Source organism: Chelonoidis abingdonii, chromosome 5 (genome assembly GCF_003597395.2).
Source record: "Chelonoidis abingdonii isolate Lonesome George chromosome 5, CheloAbing_2.0, whole genome shotgun sequence".
Lineage (NCBI taxonomy): Eukaryota > Metazoa > Chordata > Testudines > Testudinidae > Chelonoidis > Chelonoidis abingdonii.
Window position 1 is genome coordinate 15,272,797 of NC_133773.1, and position 22,480 is coordinate 15,295,276.

Consider the following 22,480-nt stretch of genomic DNA (forward strand, 5'->3'; position numbering starts at 1 on the left):
TCACCCACGAAAGCTCACGCTCCAAAACGTCTGTTAGTCTATAAGGTGCCACAGGATTCTCTGCTGCTTTTACAGATCCAGACTAACACGGCTACCCCTCTGATACTTGAGACCAGTCTAACTATGTCTAGGGTAACCAGATGTCCCAGTTTTGACTTTTTCTTATATAGGCTCCTATTAGCCCCGACCCCCTGTCCTAATTTTTCACACTTGCTGTCTGGGCACCCTAACTATGTCCCAAGTGGTGGATAGAGCTGTGTGCTGCAGATGTTCTGCCTCTGTTAGGTGACAATTCATCTGAAGTGGCAGAATTCTTGACACTCGAGTAGGCACACAGTTGACAACCAGGTAGGTGATACCGTATCTCTAATTCATTTGTAACTGTCTTTGTGAGAACCATTCTGTCTGAGGGAGAGTGATAATCTAGGGTAGAAATTTGTGGGGGTGGGAGACTTGCACACCCTTAGCAAAACCTACACAACTATATTGAAAAAGGAATTGTGCTGCAAAGTGTAATCTGTAGCAATTCTTTCCTTGTCCTCTGAAGGATAGAGGTCTTTCCAGTAGGAGGAGTCCTTTGACTAAGTAGCTATCAGCATGTCTTCCATGGATCGCTCTGGCAGATCGCAAGGGAACCAGACTGGACTGAAAATGCTATGGAAGAGGCTGCATGTATGTTGTTTTAACTTCGTTAACACTAGCAACAAAGGTATGAAATACGGAGATAAGATCCCTAAAATGTCCCTTGTGCGAGGCTAGTTAAATCTTATTTCCCAGCTACCGTAATATCCATAAACATACTGTAGCATAATGAGTTTCAGAAATGACATGCAGACAGGTTGGTTCCCAGGAGAAGCTTCAGAAATAAGCCAAGACCTGCAAAATTGGCAGTCACCTTAAATGAAATGCTGCAATGTTACAGAGAGGTACATTTTCTAGGGAAATGGGGGGCTTTCAACCTAAACGAAGCTCAGGTGACTTTGTATTGGAAAAGCCAAGATCACAGGCTGGAAGAAACTCTGTTTACCTAAGGCCAAGATGATCTCCACTAGTTACATCAGCAAAGGAGACCTCTGCAGCTGCAGAAGGGTTCAGCCAAAGGAGAGTCAGAACAACAGCACAGAGGGTCAAACACGTAGGCAGGACAGTTCTAGCCTCTGTGTATCTGGTTCCTTTCCCCCTAGATCCTAGGAATGTGCAGGCTTAGGTGGTTTTGCCCAGTTCCCAGCTCCCTCCCCGTTAAAGGTCTTGAAGTCTTTAAACCACGATTTGAGGACTTCAACAGCTCAGACATAGGCTAAGGGTTTACTACAGGAGTGGGTGGGTGAGATTCTGTGGCCTGTGTTGTGCAGGAGGTAAAACTAGATGATCATAATGGTCCCTTCTCACCTTAAAGTCTACGACTCTATAGACTCCATAAAGTTGCACCTCTGTGAGTGTGCTGGACGGTAGTGAATATAGGGGAGTTAGAGAAATGGCCACCTTCCCCCCACGGCCCCAAATTTTTTTTTCTATAGGGTGGTGTGGGGTTGGGGAGAGGAGGACTGGTCTCAAGGATCTGTGCAGTTCCAATGCCTTGAAGTGTCCTTCATTGTTTGTCAAGCCAATTTTAAATTCAGCTTCTGCCTAACAACCACTTGAGAGAGAGAAATCTCTTACTTACCACCTTTTCCATGGGGTGAGCCGAAAGCATTTGACAGCCATTTAATGAACCTCTTGCTACCTTTGTGAGGTGCCAATGGTTCATATGGGTATTCCTGTCTATGTACAGAAAAACTGAGATAAAGCGAGATTGTTTTATATCAAAGTGACTTGTGATCCAGGATGTTTGCCTGAGACACCTGAAAGGGGGCCCATCTTCAGAAAGTGCTGAGCACTCACCCCTGGAAATCAGACCCCTTAAGGAGTCTCAGTTTGGGCACCCAAAATCACTAGTCTCATTTAAAACCTAGGGCTGTGCGTCTTCCCCAAGGCAGCACAGCCAATCTAGTGGCAGAGACAGGACAAAAAGCCAGGGCAGACTATATTTTCTAAGCTACTGGGCTGCATTTTTAAATAATCAAATATTTGTAAGGAAACATATAAAGGTACAAGGAAAAAAACAGCTTTTCAAATAAGACTAAATGAAATACAATAAGATTTAAATGATATAATAGGCTTTGTGCTGTAGGGATGAATTTCATTACATAGCTTTATCGCAATCAGAATATATGGGAGGCAGTTGTATTTTCTCTGGGAAAATAAAACCCATGAAATGCCTTAATGTGTACTGTTAATCCAGAAGGTTTCCTTTCTTTTTTGTAATTACAGACATCATAAATCCCTCATCCTTCCTGGTAAAACAATACTAGCTGTGAAGTTAATTATGAATGCTCTAATGTTAAGCCAATCATTATTTATTAAATCCCATTGTCTTGAGGATGAAGTTTAATCCATCCTCCAGAAAGAACATGCCCCTGTATGCCATTTTTGTATTTATTTTTCTTAGGAGAAAGGTGAATTTGTTGAGGTACAGCTGCAGCCTGTGGCAGAGAATAGCAGCTTGTCTTTAATTACTGTCCCATGCCAAGGAAAACACCCCAAGAAACGGGGTTTTAACTTAATTTCAGGAGGAACTGCTGTTTGTTTTCCAATTCAGTAAAACCTTGTTATTAAAGCTGAATGTCTTTCCTACTGAATGTTTGTTAGGAAGTCTTAAGTGACATTTTTCTGGTGGGAGAAGGGGGAAGCCCCTCCCCAAACATATTACAATATGCTTCCTCCATTGTTAGAACCAGGACTTTTGATTCTTGGTTATTTTACATATTTTTTTCTTTTCGGGAAGACCAACTGGGAACTTCAGAAGATGTACAGGACTGATCTCTGTCATCACAGATCTGATTATCTGTCACTCACTGAAGGTTTGTGGTCTTCTTTTGAACTCTGTTTCAGACATATTTTTAGACCAGTCTCCAGGCTCTGCACTAGTCCGTCAAATTAGCTTATCCCTAACAGAGCCTAGCAGAAATAGAGGTGGGTCCAGAAACGGGTTTTTAATAATGAACAGTACAGAGAGGGTAAATGGGGGGTGTTTCTATCCACCCTTTCTCATAAATCAAGAACAAGGAGACATTGGGATGAAACTGGAAAATGGCAAATTCAGAAGTGATCAAACGAAACCCACAATTATCCTGTGGAACAAGGGCTTTGTTATGTCTGTAATTACAAAAAATGGTATTGTTGAGGCCAGGAGTGTAGCTGGATTCAGAAAAGGATTGGACAGTTCTGTGGATAACAAGAATATCTAGAGTGATAATAGTAAGCATAAAAAAATTGAGTGTTTGGTAGATCCTTATTCTCCTACGCATAAGGCAACCTCTGACTACTGTGGGTTAGGAGGATACTATTCTTGGGGACAGGTTATCCTATAACTGCCTACTGCAGGGCTTCTTGGACCTTCCTCTGAAGCAGCTGGTGCTGGCCCCTATCTGAATCAGGATGCTAGAACTGATGGATCTTAAGTCTGATCCAGTGTGGTAATCCCTGTGTTAATATTGGAGTATTTTTTGAAGCAGGCTTGAGGTATTTGTTCTATATGCAAATCAAGACAGCTAAGAGCTTGATCCTGAAAGATACTGTAAACTCCATGGGGTGTAAAGGTACTCAGTACTTCTCAGGATCTGGCCCCTTCTGCTGTACGTGTGTGTAATCATGACCCCAATTTTCAAATGTGGACATCTAAATTAGGGCACCAAATTTCCAATCTGGCCTCTCAAATCAATATTTAGCTGCCTAAAATGGGTGTTTTGAGTGCCTAATTGCAAAACTGGGTGCCCTTACTTAGGCAAGTAAATTTGAAGATGGGGCCTCTAAATATGTATACATGTCAAAAACACAGATTCGCATGCATGAGATTTTTATAGTGAGGTGTGACAAAGCTTTTGTTCCTACAAGTTTGGGATGACTCTGTTAGTCAAGAGTACTTAGACCTCTGAAACATGTGGATGTGAGGGATTTACCTTTAGGAGATGAAGTGGTTTCCAGGTGGAAACAGATGGCGAATTATTCAATGTTTGTTCGTGTTTCGAAGATGCGCAGCATTGGAGATTGTGAACTTTCTGGGGCAGGGCCTCTCTGTTCTTTGTACAATGGGGCCCTGACCTTTACTTGGGGTCTTTGGGTACTACCCAGATAGAAATAATTAATAATAACTCTGTATAGGTGGTATTACTTTGGTCCCTCACAAGCTCGTTGTAATAATGCAATCTCGAAGCTCATTTTAACCTTGGCAGCCTGAGCTTTACTTTGAAATTGAGCTAGATGTTTTCCTTTGAACATTTATTCAAAATACAAATGAAACAATATTAAATTCCACAACTTCCATTTCATATCATAATTAGGGATGGAAAAATACATAGATAGGTGAGGTTTTACGAAGCCTATAGAAAATTCAGAAACAGTATAGAGGCGCTCGCCAAAGACTTCAGGTTTATTTTTAAATCCACATTTTTTTTGCAAAGGAAAAGTATTCTTCATTTCAATCCCTGAACTGATAAATTTTGAAGCTTTTAAATGATGGAATTTGAGCTCTTCTATCACTGACTGAGCAGCTTCTTTTGAATAGACTCATTATTAACGCAAGTTACTATAACAGCAGCTTCAGACTTTATAAAAATTGTAACAGCCTTTGGATTGCCATTGCAAAATAACTCTCCTGGTTGACATTATATTTGGTGTATGTTTTTTGGGGCTGAATTGAGTCTGAACCTTTAGTAAGGTCTGGAATAGTTCAGTGAAGAAAGTTCCCTGTCCAAGGACTCAGACCCCCTGTATCACCCAGCTGGACCTTCAGCTTTTCCTGCCTGCTGACCTTTAGATTCCCATTAAGGTGCTTCCATGGTCAACCCCCAACTTCCCTATTCCCCACCATAATCCTCCCCTCTTATCCCTTCTCACAAGCCACACTTAAAGGTAATTTGTAGGACCTAATTGTGCAAGGCACCCATGCACAACATTTAAAGGCACAAAGGCAGCGTACAGCTGGGCCCTGCAACCCATTTACAGTTAAGTATGATTCATAGCAGGAGCATAGATGTTTACATGGGATGGGCATGAACTAGAGAGAGGCTTTGGAGGATTCCTTTAGTTGGAGAAAGGTTGCTTTGGCCCTGTTGGACAGGTAGGTGGGTGGGACTTCCATAGGTAGCCTAGATAAATGAGAGAGACTCACAATGCACAAGGAAGAGCTGGATGCACCAAAACATGCAGGATTATTTGACCCTTCCCCCAAGCTGCTGTATTTTGTTTTCACAACTTGAAAAAGAAGCCAATGGCCTTTCTAAAGGAGCTTGAATCCGGCAACAAATTTATCCTCTTCTCCCAGGTGGGGAACAGTTTAGAGTCTTGCAATCTTATAGCTGCTTAACAGTCAGTGACTGCAAAATGTGTTGTGGACCCTATTGGGAGAAAGATGTGAAGATGAGAGAGAGTGGTGCAGGACCGGATACACAGGGCAACACAGCAGAAATGGAAAGGAGAAATGGGACAGAAAGCGGAGAGAAAACAAAATCTGGGAAGGAAGAGAGAGAGGAGGTGAGGGAACAGAAGAGAAAAAGAGAGACTGATGCTAGCAAGGAAAACAAAGCAACAGAAATAGGAAAAACATATAAGAAAAGATAGGCAACAAAATAGAAGAGACAAAATATATACAGGTATTAAAAAACCCAGGAAAACAAAAAGCAGAAGGAAAATGAGAAAAATATTAGAAACAAACAGTAGAGGTAAAAGCACAAAGACAACCTAAAACATTTAGATCCTGGAATGCTACTGCTGTTATTATTGCTGTATTTTATTTTAATAGTCTTCAAACATTATTTTCGTTCCCATATAATACAGTAATTAAGGGCCTAATCTTGCTTGGGTTGAAGTCAGCAGAAGTCCATGGAATGCCACTGGGAGAAGTAAAGAATTCCACACGCAGCTGAAATCATGGTGGTGTGTGTAACATTTATGTAGGTGGCAGGTAACAATCTGAATAGGAACGTGGGCAGGAGAGTTAATGCCCACAAAGTGGCAAGCAATGAGCTAGCTTCCGTAATGAGTGATTACTTTTCATCCCGTACTTGTCTCCTTCCAGGGAGACGCAAAAGAGGCTAATGGACCAGAAGGAGGTAACTTAAAGTTTGTTATTATTGGCATTACCCTGATCTAGCTACCTCCCCTCCCCCAAAACTGGGGCCTCATTGTGCAAAGGCTGTACACACTCATCATGAGAGACACTCTCTTCCCAAAAGCTTACAATCTAGATAGCTAAGGGGTTGGATGGGAAACAGAGGCACAGAGAGTTGAAGCAACATGACCAAGTCATACTGCAAAGCAGTGGGAGAGCAAGGAATAAAATTCAGGTTTCCTGACTCCCAGTCCAGTGCACCCTCTGCCAGCTCATATTGCATCCTGAAGCTTTTCCTTTTCTTCCATAGCTGAAAGAGACTCAATGAGGTTTCAAGAGTACTGTTCCCTCCCTCTTCCCATCTTCTGAGGAGCCTAAACTGAGAACTAGAATTTTCTGCAGCAATAATTCAAAAGAAGCCACCCATCCATTGCAGCAGGATGGTTACGTGGCAAGCAAATGCTCCTCCTTGGCCTCCTTTATACCCTGGAGATAAACCTTTGTTTATGGCCTTTGTTCCAACTAAGGCTAATGGACTATGAGGACAACAAGCAACCAGAAATTTTTCACATAGTGATTGACCCTTGCATGTTCACTAGACGTAAAAAATGAAACAGTGCAGCAGAAAATTGTGGGTCTGGTATTATGAGTTTATTAAAGCAATGAATACTGGCTCTGATCCTCTTCAGACTCTCATCGGTTTTACACCAGTGACTCACCACTGATTTCAATGCAATCGTGCCTGATTTTCACCTGTGTAAGTGATAGGAGACTTGAGGCCAACTGTTCTTTCCCTTAATTATTTCAACTAGATTTTAAATGAATGCAAAACATTTGTTTTGTTGATGTTTAAATGTATGTACTGGTGGTATTCATTATTCCTCTCTCTGCGTCTATCTTTATAATTAACACCTCCCACTGTTAACTAATGAGCAATAGCCTGATAAAGCAGCATAAAACTCATCAGGCAAATTGATATTTGCAATTTGGATCCATGCCATGCTTACATTTTTGTTTCTGCAGTTACTTTATGAATTGTAGTATGATGACTTATGGAATTCATATAGTATCAAAAAAGGTTTGCTCTGCATGTCCGAGCCAGTTTCTATTAGTAAATGATCTATTTTTTAGACCAGATTGGATTATGACAAAGGGTGATCAGAGTTGTTGGCATGATCACATCTTTAGTACAAAGATTTTATTTAAAGTGAGTAGGAGAAAAAGACTTCAGCAGCAGGGTAGGTACAACTGAACAAATCACTGTTCTCAGTTCTGATACACTGGAGTGTACATGAAGTCATGAATGCAATAGAATTACTGCACATTTACACCAGTATACTTAAGATTGGATTCTCACTCTATTTATAATATATTGTTATGCATAATATCCATGTATATGACCAAAACTGACTAGTGACTTTGAGTGCCCAACTGGAAACACTGTAAAGGGGCCTGATTTGCAGAAAGTGCTGAGTGCCCACCCTCCGAAAAATCTTTCTCCTGTCAGTTGTCTCAAATTGTTTGTTTAAGGCACCTAAAATTACTAGTACCTCTTAGGGGTGGGTGGCACAGGCAGAGATCCTCTGGAAAAAAACGTATTGTATGATTGTGTGTGCACACCATGCTACAGTCTTTAATTATACAAAGAGGCTGAATTAAGGTTGTATCAGCAACCTTAATTCTGGCATTTCCTAACTTCTGGGTGCTTGACTTTGCAACCCTAACATTCCTTTAATATTACTTTTTGGATGTAAAATATATAATATCAACAGCACAATATATTCCTTACACTACTCTAGTAGCTTAAGCAGAGCATCCCTTCACAGACACAAACTGTGAATACTTGAAACAATAAGCAAAGCAAGAACAAACCAAGATTTTTAAGACACATAGATTCCACCTCAGAGTGGTAAATATTTACCATTGATAGTGGTTGATTAATTCCAGCCTATCATTCTTTGCTTGGCTGTCTGACCTGAATAAAACCACCAAGAAGTGAATGCCTAAATGCTCTTCACGAAGGTGGTTCCTAAAAAAAAAAAAAAAGTGTTTTCTGTAACCCTCTTAAAATAAATGACACTAAATGGAATCTATATTGAGTCAGATGGCTGGTTTGCTGGCCATTACGTGCCAACACTTTAACCAATCAGAAGCCTGTGGAAGGTTATATATTGTGTGTGGCAAAACTCACGTTGACTTCAATGGGAGGGATTGAGTTCCACTGCATTCTTTACTATGAGAAACTGCAAAATGCAATGTAACGGTCAGAACTGACCAGAGTGACCAGATGTCCTGATTTTATATGGACAGTCCCAATTTTTGTGTCTTCTTCTTATATAGGCTCCCCTGTCCTGATTTTTCACATTTGTTGTCTGGTCACCCTAGAACCGATGTAACTGTATATTAAAAAAGAACTTTTTTCCCCCTTTCATATATATATATATATATATATATATAGATAGATAGAGTCTCCAAGCAAAACCAACAGCACGGCCACAAAAATACATTGTAATTAAACCAAATCCACAAATCCATTCACTTTTAAGAGGCAATTTTCAGGTAATTAGGGAGCAGGACATATTCATTCCACAAAAAAATGAATGGGAAAAGCAGATAACTTTCAGTGCTGTGTTTGGGTAAGGTTCAATATTTATTAAAAATAAATTTGTTGTTAATGTAGTTTTGTTTTAAGCAAACTTGTTTTTGTTTCCTGTGGGCTAGATTTGGCCATGAAAGGGAATAAAGGGGTGGGGGAATCAGAACAATTCTCTTCTCAGTGGGACCAGTTGTGGAGCACAGTACTACTCAACCTGAGTAAGGTGATCAGACCCTGGCCCCAAATGATTAAATCTACATCAGTCATTTATTTGGGATAATTGGAATTCAACACTGGCACAGGATCAGCACCTCCTGCTTTGATAATAAATATCTAGAATTTGCCCTGACATTTATTTTCTGTAAGTACCAGTGGGATACCATTATTCTCTGACAATATTCTGTTCCATTGACATTATCCCTTAAATATATTTAAAGATGACAGTGCTGTAGATTTCTCAGCAGAGGGTGCAAAACTAACGATAATTCCCTTCATATCAGAAGTGAAACCCCAGTAAAAGGAAAAGCTGCTTTAGATTTAAGCGCTGTTGCGCCAGTGAAAATGTAGTATGGTTTTATTATTTATTGAGCACTGGAGAGTGGCTTGGGTCTTGTACAAACAGATATACGGAGACACAGTCTCTGCCCCTGGGAATAAGCAAAAACTCCCATCTTGAGATCAGATCCATATGGGCAGACCTATGTGTGTGTATGGAGCCTTTCTGAATCCATGTCCTGAATGTTAAAATAAGGGGTAGTGGGTAACTAATATTACAATTACAAGTAAATGAATATAAAGATTAAGTATTTGTATTACAGTAGCACCTAGGGGCTCTGGGCAAGATTGGGGTCGCATTGTGCCAAGCCCTGTACAAACATGCTAAGAGCCAGTGCCTGTCCCAACAAACTTACAATTGAAATAGACAAAGCAGAGGAGGACAGAGTGAGGGAAAGTGATTGTTCAGGGTCACACAGCTGGTCCTTCTCTTGTCTCCTAGTCCAGTGCCTTAGCTATTGGCCTATGCTGCCCCACAGTAAGAGCTCGGATTTTTTTGGTTTAAATGGTGGAGTATTCTGCAGGATGCCGCAAAACACTGGGTGGCTGCTTGCTTAGGGCCAGATCCTGTTTTCTCAGCAGGCCATAGCAAAACTCTCTTTGACTGCGGTGGGACCAGGATCCAGCCCGCGTTCCTGGTTCTCAGTGGGAGCTGCTGGATCACAGGAGGGAGCTTGCTCCCTTCCCCCTTCCCGGCCCTGTGGCACTACTTTGGACAGACAAAAGCCGAGCTTGTAAACTCCTGCGGAATGAATAAGGGGATCAGGTTGCTCGCTCGCGCGCTCACGTGACTGTGCCAGTTCCTTGAGTCCCTGGGTCCATTTTCACACGGAGAGGGGAGGAGCGTCGCGGGCTCCCAGCTCCAGGTTTATTTTGTCATTGTCTGCAGGCACGTTGCTTTGGGTTCCCTCGATTGCCTCCTTGCAGGTTCTTTTTGTCTTTGCAAAGGCCCCTTGCTGATGAGCCCCCCGCCTTGCCTTCCCTCCCCGCTCACCCCTCTCTCCTCCAAGACAACGTTGCAGAAAGAGCTTTGCACAGATGTGCTGAGCTGGGAGGGGGGGAATAATACATTGTAAGGCAATTGGGGGGGGGGGACGCTGCCACCCCCCTACCAGCAGCGCTGTTTAATTCTTCTGCTTTTTTTAGCCCTCGCCTGCACTGGGATCAGCCCAAAGAGCCAGGCTAAGGTGGTGTCTTTGCAGGAGCACGGGGCTGGGCACAGAACTGCAGCACCGGAGAAAGTTTCCCGGGAGGGAGCCTCGCCGAGTGGATCTTGTTTGCCCGCCGGGCTGCTGGTGAGGAAGGGGGCTGCACAGCAGAGCCCCCCCGCCTTGATTCCTGCCCCTCTGCGCCGAGCGGGGCGTAGTGCTGGTGTCCAGTGAACTTGGAAAGCTGCTTTGCGGGCAAACCTGCCGCGGTGGGTTTCTACTGGCGCTCGGAGGTGGAGGGGTCTCGGGCCGGCCCCAGGGAAGTTTGCAGCGGGATGAACCCGTGACGGGACAACTTTGGGGACCACGCTGCTGATGGGCTCGTGTGAGCAGCTGCTAAGCTAAGGACACGCGTGTCTGTCTTTCCACGCGCAGGGGGCGCGTTTGTGCTGCTGGACTCTTGTTACTCACTGGGGGAACTGTAAAACCACTTTGACCCTCCCTTTCTAATCTGACTCAAGCGAAGCGAAGGTCTGCAATTGTGCTGAGTTGTGGAGTCTGCTGCAAGAGGGGTTTTGCAGGGGGCTGCTTGGGTGCCCGCTCCAGAATCGGCTTCGCCTCTCGCAATGGAAGCGTGGCTCCGGATTGCGCTCCTCTTCGCTGGATTTGCCGTATTGCCCCAGCAGCAGGCGGAGGGTGAGTAAGAAGCGCACCCCTGGTGTATAATTACGGGGCGGGTTGCGCGCCTTAGGCATTTTCCCCACTGAAGATGGCTCTGATCCGGGTTAATTCCCACCCAGTGTGACTGTCCCCGCCGTTGGCACAATGTCATTCAGTGTAGTTGCTTGCAGAATCCCACACTGCATAATTCAGCCGGCGCTCCGAGGGAGGGGCCCGGGGTTGTGAAAGCCATGAAGGCAGAACGGATTGCAGCAAGCAGCCCCCTCTGCAAGCAAACCGACCACCCCCGAGCGTGGCTGGGGAGGGAATCCGAGTTGACCTGGGAGCTTTGGGGAGCTGAAAGGCGGCAGGCGGGGGTGTGTGTGTGTCAGGAGAGCAATGCGAGCAGGACCCCGGGGTGTGGTTGTGCAGAAAGCCCCTTGCTCCCCGCCCGGTTCTCCTGCGGGCCGCCTGCTCTGCAGCCCGCAGTCCCCACGCGCGGGATCTCGGGGGGCAGCGCTGGGTGCAGGGCGGAGGGGTGGCTTTGCGCTCTGCGCCCAGCCCCGGGGAGCGCTCACCTGGCTGCAGTCGGGGAGAACCAGAGCCCGGGACCCGCCTTCCTTCGCCTGTGCCCGGGGTCCTGCAGCAGCCCCTGTTGCAGGCGGCAGGACGAGGCGTAGGACTTGGCAGCTGGTGCCCCGAGTGAAACTTCTCCGCCTCGCGCCTCTTTCCCACTGGGCGTGGGTGGGCACATGCATGGGCGGGGGCCGTGCTGCTGCTTGCTGGTCTGTGCCCCCCCCCCCCTTCCAGGCCTCTTCCTGTCTTACACAAATGAGGGTGTGATGCCCCCAACACATGCATGTGCCCTGGCTCGCTCTCCCTCCAACCGCAGCTAGGCCAATAAAAGACATCACCTCAGTGGTTCTCACCCAGGGGTCCTGTACCCCTGGGGGCACGCAGAGGTCTTCTGAGGGGTACATCAACTCTGCTCGATATTTGCCCAGTTTTGCAACGCGCTCCATTAAAAGCACTAGCAAAGTGAGTACAAACTAAAATTTCATACAGACAACGACTTGTTTATACTGCTCTGTACACCATAGGCTGAAATGTAAGTACAAGATTTATATACTCCAGTTGATTTATTTGATAATTACATGGTAAAAATGAGAACACAGGCACATTTTCAGTGACAGTGTGCTGTGACGCTTCTGTATTTTCATGTTTGTTTTTGTAAACACGTAGTTTTTACCTTAGGTAAAACTTGGGGGTACAAATCAGATTCCTAAAAGGGGTACAGGAGTCTGGAAAAGTTGAGAGCCACTGCCTTCCTGCACCGACCCTGTCTCCCTTGCACAATAGGGGCAGTCTTGCACTGGCAGGCAGGACTGGGGCAGTGGGGGAGGAATTTTTTCCAAAGCATCTCAGTGGCTGGGGAGCACATCGCCCTGGAGTGGGGCGCCTATGTTGCTATGGTGCTTTTGCATGTCCCATCCTCCCTGTCCAAACAGGGCCTTTACATCTCTGTGATCGAGCTGGCACTTTTGTTCTGAACTCCTCTTCAGCAACGCTTCAATTACCCTCTGAGCTGCAATGTCTTATCCTTGCTCTTGGCCCAGGAACAAATCATAATAATGAATAACAACAAGTTGAAGAAAATCCGCTAGCTATTTCTCAGTTTCTGAAGAACGGATGGGGGAAATGTCAGGTCCAGGTGGGTTTCACACCGTGTGCAGTGTGTGTTATTACTGCTGATGGCAGCCGGAACTTACATGACTTCTTGCCGATGGATTTTACACTGGTTTCTAAAGGGAATATGCTGTGTAGAAGGGTATGTTCCCTGTTTTCTGCCCCATCTGCTGGTTAAGATTCTTCCCTTCCTCCCCGCTCTGCCTTCTTCAGTGTGGAAGTGGAATGGAGGGGTTGCCAGCAGCCAGTATCTGGCAGTGCAGTCATACTCCATAGCTGCTTTTCTCCGTGCTACATGCCACTTTGCATACCATTACTGCCATTTTGCATCCTTCCGTGCCACGCAATGGGGGGGAAACAGGTGACCCTACGCATGTGAAATTTAAAAGTTCCTTTAGGAACCACAACTCTGACTTTCATTAACATTTAAACCATAGTGATTCATTAACTTAAGCTTTATTGAACTTAATACGCTCAAGGTTCTTAGTCAATAACAATAAGTGATCTCAGGTTCCTAAGTGACTTGGGAGATTTGACTATGTTCCATTGAAGGTCCCTGAGACTCAGTTTCCTTAGGCACTTTGGAAAATGTGACCTGCCAGCAATAGTTATCTTTGTCAATTACAGTGCCTTTTTACTAGTTAATAATAGGTGTGGGTGTCTTAGTTGAGGAGCAGCACTGTCAGGTGTGACATCAGATAACCCAAATTGTGTGTGTATGAAAGTATGAGTGAAGCACCCTCCTTTCCTACAACAACAATCTTGATGGAGCACAATATAAACATCCCTGAGTTTAGGGGACCCCACACAAAAAAGTGACGATGAGTTTGGGTCCCCCCCACCAAGGTGGTTCAATATGTGAATGAGAATGTATTCCTTCAGGTGCAGGGAGACACTTTCCTTTCATCTGTGTTGGGTTTAGCAGAAGATCATTCATCTCAAAGGCCACTGGGTAACTTGGAAATGCAGGCACAGCTCCTGTAAATCTGAATGAAAAATACATTATGCACACACATTATATAGTATCAATAGAGCCCTGCAAATCCGTGGACATCTGCTTTATATCCACAGATCATTTTTGCAGGTTGCAGATGGATGCAGATCCAAATTTTATATCTGGAGTGCTGCAAATTTGTGAATGTCCGCGGTTCAACTGCAGATACAAAATTGTATCTGCGTGGGGCTCTAAGTATCAGGGCGCACTCTCAGTGACTGCCTTGAGGACAGGCCAGTTCAGTAGTAGGAAAGTTGGCAAAAATATAGTTAAAATATCTTTGAAAATCTGTGTATATCAAATCATATGCAGTATGGGGTGAACACAAGTGTTTGAAGAGGACTGTCTCCCATTACAGTTTGTGAGCAGGTGAAGTATACCTTGACTTTAGTTAGGAGAGAATCAGATTTCGTGTGTTTTCCTTTGCAGTCGTTAAGAGGCATGTCTGCTGCTGCTGAGAAGCCAGTGTGGTCAGGTGAATAGAATATAGGACTGAACATCAGGAGGGGTAGATTCTAAGCCCTCCACTGCCCTGTTGTGTGAGCTTGGGCAAATCAGAGTGGATTTTAAGGGTTGAAGTTGTCATCATTGGGCTTCTAAATTTTTAAAACTAAATTAAAATAAGTAAGACACAAATGTAAAGTGGAAAATGGTAGAGCAAGGGAATAATCGTGTGCAGGAAAGTCTCTCTCTCTCGGTGGTGAGTGCTTATAACAAAACCAATATAAATGGACAAACTGGAAAAACTCCCTGGACGTGGCTGCCTGTTACGGTAATGCCCCTTTACACCATAGTGGCTATGTAAAAGGGCCGTACAGAAGGCGTAAATGGAATCTTGTAACTTGAACGTATTACCAGAGTGATGTAAAGAGGTCTGAGTGGAACTGCAAATCAAATCTAGTGTCTTGACCTTTAATCCAGTCCTATGTCCTCTGGGTGAGGGAATCTTCCCAAACCTTTCTCTCCATTGTGAGTCCAAAGTCACAACCCTGACCCATTTTCCATTCACATCCATGGGAACGCAGCCAGTTGACTTTAGTGGACATTTGATTGGATCCTTATGGCCTTTCCCCTGACCAAAGGAAAATAATCCCTCGCTTGCTAAAGCCCAGATTTGTGCCTTTGCAATCTGTTACACCTGGGCTAAAGACCAATTCAATAGGTAACTCTCAGTTTTAAGCAGCCACTTTAATGTTGAAAAATCATTCCCCGGCCCCATTTTTTGACTTATTCAGATAGTATGTGTGAAACTGTACCTCACCAATCATTTGCTTGGGAAACCTTTCTCTTTCATTGTCAATGATAGGCACTAGGGTATTAACGGTAAGTGAATGACGTTATACATCAAAGTATTTGGGGTGAGATTGCTATTCAGAATAACTGTGATATAGACACTTAGAAACACACTGCAATATCGTTGAGAAAGTCTAGGTGTAGAGAAACCTTAATGAGAAATCACCAAAAGAAATATATTAAATAACGCCATTTGTGTCAAATTCCATTCTCAGATAGGTGTGATTTCAGTGGCTGGAATGTAACCCTTTGTGTGTAGTATGAGTTAAGAACTGGAATTCAAGGAAACTTTTAAAGTGCTAACATATTTGATGTATTTATATATATTTACACTTCTACCTCAATATAACGCTGTCCTCGGGAGCCAAAAAATCTTACTGCGTTATAGGTGAAATCACGTTATATCGAACTTGGTTTGATCTGCCAGAGTGCACAGCACCGCCCCCCCACCCCCTTCCGAAGCGCTGCTTTACCGTGTTATATCCGAATTCGTGTTATATCGGGTCACATTATATCGGGGTAGAGGTGTATTTGTATATTTACTGTGCCTTCAGTTTTTCTATGGGAGCCAAGCACACCAATCCAAGGATGGATTCTGGCTTTAAGCTTAAGACCCTTACTTATGAAGAGAGAATTAGAATCTTGCCATCATGTAGCCTTCGGCAACACTGGAAGAAGAGAATAAACAATCCCCTTAATGCATAATGGACTAAATCTTGGAAATCCTCCTTCATGCAAAACATCCCTTTAAGTTAATGGGAGGTTCACCGGAGTATGGACCCCAGTGTCTGATCCTGCTAAGAACCTGAGAGGTTAGCCGTTCTGACTCAGGCCAGGTCTACACTGCGACTTTAAATCGGTTTAATGGCCGATATACCGATTTAACGCTGTATCCATTCACACGACGTCGTCATTAATATCGAACTGAATCGCGGGTCGTTGCCCCGCCCCCTGCCCCTGTCCAGGGCTGCCCCGTTCTGGCCTTCCTGCGCTGGGCCTCTCTCTCTTCCCCCCCGGCGGGCGCGCCCGCGCCGATATCCCTATCCTGCCGCCCCCCCTGCCGCCGGCCCTTGGCCATGACCTGTCAACCTTACAGCCCAGCAATGCCCGGGATGGTAAGAATGTGCTTGGGTCCGTTTAAAGGGTCGCTGGCGATCATTACTACCCTCGCCCAGACCTCCAGCCACCAGTCCCCGCTTGCTATTGCGCTTGCCTGTGCTCCACAATCCTTGTAGACTAAGGAGAGACTATATAGGGGGTGGAGGCTGAGCAAATCACAGGTCCGCTGAGTCGGAGCAGCCAGACAGGGCGATTAGAAGAGCATACACCTGGAGGCGCTGCGCATCAAGAACCTTGAAAAAAGTTTCAGCCACGCCAGGGACGTGTGACTCTTGTTTGCTCCCCTTATGAACCCTCCGCCTTGATGGACATATTCAGTGTAAGCACCCACCCTCCCCTTTGCTTACAAGGTTGCGAAGGAAATAAATTTCAGTCTCGTTTAGAAATCATTTATTAATCAATAAAAGTAACTATGCATCTGTTAAAAACTCATGTGTTTTCCTTACTAACTTCACTGTAGCAACCCACCCTCCTTGAGCCTTTCGATGTATTCTTCTATTAAACAAAGGACCTATAAAAGGCAGAGAATTAGGAAAGGTATTCTGGCTGCTGTGCTTTGGAAGGAGGGGAAAGGGAAAGGCCATTAAGCACATTGTAGCGAATTACTGGCCTTTTCCTTGAACTCTCCAGGGGGATGGTAGGAGTAGGCGGGTGCAGCAAGCCTTCCCCCACGGTTCTTACCGTTGGGTGAGGGAGATATGGGGACGTGGGTTGCAGGGAGGTTATACCAGGGGCGGCAGCGGCACTCTGCTCCTGCGCTGCTCTTCCTAAGATCCACCATGCGTTGGGGATATCAGTTGAGCACGCAGCAGATCCAGCGTTCCATCTCGCCAAACGCTGGTCTTCCTGCCTAGCCCCTCTCAGAATAGTTCACTGGCATCTTTCCTGCACTTTTGCTACCCTACATCCTTCCAATCATCTGTTTATCCCTCTCATTGTAACATGTTACCTCAATAATTCCTGTGAACATTTTCATCTCGCGTCTTCTCTTTCCCCGCCGTATCAAGCACGCCCTCAAGTGATGGCGTAGGATGCAGAGAAATGTGCAGTTCTGCATGGGGAAGCAAGACCAGGGTGAAAGTATGTGGAAGATACCTTTACAGAGCAATGAAAGTAACTCTTCACATAGAACACTATCCACCTTGAACAGAGCACATGTTGATCTCTATACAAGGTCGCCTTTGTATCGTTTAATATATTCATGTCTGTGTGACTGGTGTGGCACACCACACAGACGCAGGTACGGCCAAACCGTACGTTCCACGCCCGGGCAATGGGTAGTTTAAAGCTTAAAAAGTTTGACTTCTCCGCGTTCATATACACAGTGATCTATATGATGCCATGCCTCCTGTAAGAAGACCGAAGCCCAACCCCCCTCTTTCACATCCACCAACAGCGGGCATGGCTTCCTCTCATAATACGATCGCTGCTAGTGACACCCACTTCACCCCCCGCAGCCGTTGCGTAGCTGGACGAATCCTGCTTGGCAGACCGCTGCGAACTCGTCGCACCTCCTCCCATCCCATCCCGCTCTGGCCCAGTCAAATCGCATGTTCTCCCCCTATTTACTTCCGATTCTACAAGGTAACAATGGATGATATCTCTCCCTGAAATACCACCGGCAGAGGCAGATCGTTTTTTATGCAATGCCTTCAGTGCAATCCTTCAATGCCTGCCAGTACAAGTAATTGCAAAACTGCATGGCGTTGAAAAGTTACCTAACATGGACGGAAAGGCTGCCTGGCAGAAGTCTCATATACCATAAGGCTTTCTGAGTTCCTCCACGACGATTCATCGGAGATTAATTTGAGATTTCGCTCCATCCCCAGACATGTTAACGAAATTTTCTGTAAACAGTAATGGCTCGCGACTGCAGCAAAAGCCTGGTTAAATGCGATCTAAAAAACATTTGTTTCATCCGTGTTTGATACAGAATGAAGGGACACTACCGGAGGTCCCCTTCCATGCTTCACTGTCTGGGCTTGTCGGCTTGGGACGCAGGGACTGTAATTCTTCCTTGGGTCTCAAAAAATTCCTGGGGTTTCCGGATGTGTGGCTCTCTCCACGGTTCATCTATCCTCATCTTCCTCTACTATCTTCCCCTCGGCTACATCACTCAAAACAGTTTGAATTTTCAATCCCAAGTCTGAATCCACGGACAGGGGTGGGGCACTGGTAGCGCTGAACCCCAATTGCATGTAGTTTACATAGAAGCGGATCTTTTCGCTCAGAGCCTGACCTTCCATTGCTTCTCTGGCTTTCTTGGTAGCCCTGTCTAAGCTCCTCACTTTCACTCTGCACTGCAGGGAGTCCCTGCTGTGGCCCTTTTTCAGCCATAGATTTAAAAATTCCTTTCAAAAACTTTTTCATTCGTCTTTTGGAACGCAGTGCCTGTGAGCACTGAGTCCTCACCCCAGATAGCGATCAAGATCCAGAACCTCCTGTTGGTCCGAGCTGGCGCTCTTCTTCGATTATCAGAGAACTGCATTGTTACCAGTGCATATGAGCTCTGTGTGCTCTACCTGTGTGTGTGCTGACCTCACGGTGGACATGCAGGAAATGGAATTCAAAAGTTCGCCCACTGGGGGAATTCAGGCTTTTTCTGTCTTACCTGGCCAGTGCATCACAGGTGTGTCCATGCTATCATGAGTGCCCTGTCGCAATGGGTTCTGAACAAAAATGGGAGGCTCACTTGGGCAGAGTTCAATCGCTCTTCTTGTTTCTAAAATTGAGTACCATCCTGCCTGGACGTCAATAGCCCCGGCTGCCTGCCTCCAAGTGCCCCCCCCCCGTGTATGTCAGAATAAGTCTATGTTTCTTATTCTTGTATTCCTCACGACTGCATGACATAAATGGGGGGGGCCCTCCACCGGTTAGCTGCAGATGGTTGGAAATAAGTGAAAGCAAATGGATGCGGTTCTTGCGGGAGAACCCCTGTTAATACAGCCAGGAGTAGCTGCGCTCTTCTAATACACTTGACCTCTTCTTGTGGCAGACAACTCTATTTTGAAACCAAAGGGAGGGATTGGACTCAGTGGCCAGTGAGTCAACTCCAAGTTTGCTTTTGCGTTGCGCCCCAGCTGATTTAACCAAGGGCACTCATGATGCGCGGACAGTCAGAGCAAAGGAGAGATAACCGTCATGTCCATTGCCAGTTTTCTCCCGGCAGTAGACGGTTACAGAACCGACGGTAACCATCTCTTGCTAATCATTGCAGAAAGCAATTGAATGCTAGTGTGTAGCGCTCGAGTGTGCCTCTGTCCTCCATCGGTCACTAGTACACAAATGGGAATGGGAAAAACAACAGCCGGACGGTCTCTAGGCTTGCCGTGTATTGTTTCTGCAAGGGCAATCCCGGAGAAAAAGTTGCAAAAGGAACTGTCTGCCTGATGTTTCCCCGCGAGCAAGGAATGACTGACGACATTACCCAGAACCCCCGCGACCATTAACATTAGCATCAGGGGGCAGGGGATCAATGGAGCAAGGGAAGGGGGTGCTGGCAGGACACCACTATCCAACAGTCCCAGAGTCTCTTAAACTATTTGCCATTCGGTGAGCGCCCAATGTCTAAGCTTACAACACGGTGTCTCGCATGGTTAACGGAACAGCTCATCAGTCTCTTCCCCACCCCAACGAGAAATGAAAGTTAAATAAACCAATCCTTAGTACTTACAAATGTCACCGCTCTTTGTACTGAATGCTGCTGGGATAGAGCCGATGCTGCAGCACTGAAGCATTATCCGCTCCTCTCTCTCCTTCCTGGTGGTAGATGGTAAGTACTATGTAGACCAGCAGAAATGTTTACCTCTCGCCTCTTTTTGGTTACACTCATCATAATAGGACAGAATGGTAATTACCCTGTGAAATTTTTGAAACAAATTGGGATTGAACTCTACTTGGGACTGATCAATCTGCCCTTTCCTGGTTTAATAAAAATAGAGTCAGTCCGGACAAGGAATAGATAAAGTGTTATAAAGCCAGTGTATCACGCACAAGCTCTCCGGTCAGGTATTCACAGAGGGAGCCGCTGCAAGTAACTGCACCGTTGCTTCCCAGCCATAACCTAGGCTACACGCGCAGTGCCCACCCCCATTGTTCATGATGTTATGAAGAATGCATGAATAAGAAATCACAGTAGTAGTTGAGAATAAAATGAGGGGGAGGCAGCCTCCATGGGCTATGACAAGTCCATGCAAGTTCAGAAATCTTTCTTTACACAAGAAGAAGGGTCTGATGAACGCTCAGCCCCAGGTGATGAGAAGAAACAGTTACACCGTTCTGTACCATCCCACTTGTCAGAAAAGGGAGTCATTCCATTTTCACCCAGGAGCCCCCGCCAGACTCAGCCAGGAGCCATCTCACTGGGCGACCGGTCTACCACTGGGGAGGGGCAGAGGACGGCTACTGCTCTTCACCGCAGCAGCATCGCGTCTGCAGCAGCATTCAGTACACAGAGGTGACATTTAGAGTACTCAAGGAATTATTTATTTTCTTTTCTTTTCAACGGTCCGGGTGGGGGGGGAAGAGACTGACCGAGCTGTTCCGTGAACCGCAAAGACACCGGTATTTCGCTGCAGACATTGGGCTCAGCCAAGAATGCAAATGTTTTCAGCCCGGAAACCTGCCTGGGGTTTGGGAGATCTGGTACCGTGTATCCCTCATTACCCCTCCCTCCTCCATGAGCATCCGCTAGTCCTCTGGCTTCCCGTTCCGGTTGTCACCACCCGCTGTGTAACCTGATTTTTTTCAAAAAGCTTTGGCAATATTCCTGTTCTGTTAACGGGCTTGATAAAACAGATTGTCCCCATACAGCGATCAGATCTAGTATCTGCCGTAAGGTTCGAATGCGAGAGCTACTTTTGGCATTGAACTGCATCGCCACCCATCGGTGATCAGAGCTGGACACGAAAGCAAGGAAATGTCATTGCAAAAGGTTTTTCGGGGCTTTTCCCTGTTTACCGGGCACCTCCGCACCAAGTTCGGCTTGGCCGGACCAGACAGTCATGTGCACTGTCCTGCTAGAATATAGGCAAAGTGTCATAGAAGATCCATGATCAAGAGCACAGGTGCCGTCATATTCAATCAGGGGTTTGCCCCTGCAAGAAAGCGCACCCGTTGCTTCCCCTCCTCAACTTCTGGGCTATCCGTGGCAGTGCCCCTCCCCCATTTGTGTCATAAGTTGTAAGGAATACAGAATAAGAACCAGGAAGACTGTTCTAGTGAGATAAAATGAGGTCGGGGGAGGCACTTGGAGCAGCCTCCGGGGCTATGACAGTCCAGGAGCAGGGATGGACTCTATTTTTAGAAACCATAAGGGAATTGACTCATTGCCAAGCGAGTCAAATCCAAATTGCTTTCAAAATTTTCGCCCCCATTTTCGATGAGAAGCTGGTTATTAGTCCTTTCTGTCCTTCTACTGCGAAGGAACTTCAGGATAATTGCCTCTCGAATGTTGAGCAATTATCAGCCATGGTTTTCTCGTGGATGTGGGCAGTCCTGCAGCACCGTCTACCACCAGGGAGGAGGAGAATGAGAGGAGCGGCATACCGCTCTTACACTGCTGTAGCATCCCGTCTAAACACATTCTAGCACATAGGGTGACATAGAAAGTATCAAGGAATGATTTCTTTCCCTTTTTTTTCACGTGGTGGGTGGGGGGGAAATAACTGAGGAGCTGTTCCCTGACCACGCCAGACACGGTGTTGAACCTACAGAACATTGGAGCTCAGCCAAGAATGCAAATAATTTTCAGAGACTGCTGTGGACTGTGGGATTCACTGGAGTCCTCAATATCCCCTCCTCCCTTCATGAGCGCCATTTTGCAGTCTCTGGCTTCCCGTTACGCTGTCACGGGCAGCGCATGTGTATCCTGGAGTTTTTCTTATTCAAACGCTTTGGCATCTTCGTGTTCCTGTAACGAGCTGGTACAACGAGATTTGTCTCCCATACAGCGATCAGACCTAGTATCTCCTCGTCGGTCTATGCTGGAGTCTTTTCGATTTCAGATTGCATCGCCAGCGCGTGCTGATCAGAGCTCCACGCTGGCAAAGCCAGGAAATGTAAATTCAAAAGTTTCGCCGTTGGATTTTCCTGTTTTAACTGCCGGCTGCATCCGAGTTCAGATCGCTGTCCAGAGCGGTCAGGCTGCACTCCTGGATGCCGCCCGGCAGGCCAGAACGTTGATATTCCGTCCACAACGAACTAACCGAGTTATACTATCGATTGCGCTACTCCTCTCGTTTGGAGGAGTTCCGAAATCGGATTTAAGGAGCCATTTTAAC

General features: G+C 45.8%; 1 protein-coding gene across 2 annotated transcripts in view; it reads left to right on the top strand.

Annotated features, from left to right (window-relative positions):
• The first annotated feature begins 10,627 nt into the window (after positions 1-10,627).
• The window catches only part of FRAS1 (Fraser extracellular matrix complex subunit 1), a 307,206-nt gene continuing 295,353 nt past the window's right edge, over positions 10,628-22,480 (top strand). For both annotated transcript variants that reach the window (XM_075066086.1, XM_075066087.1), the window contains exon 1: positions 10,628-11,143. In XM_075066086.1, the coding sequence (XP_074922187.1) occupies positions 11,074-11,143 (70 nt within the window). In that variant the 5' untranslated portion in view covers positions 10,628-11,073. The remainder of the gene's footprint in view (positions 11,144-22,480) is intronic.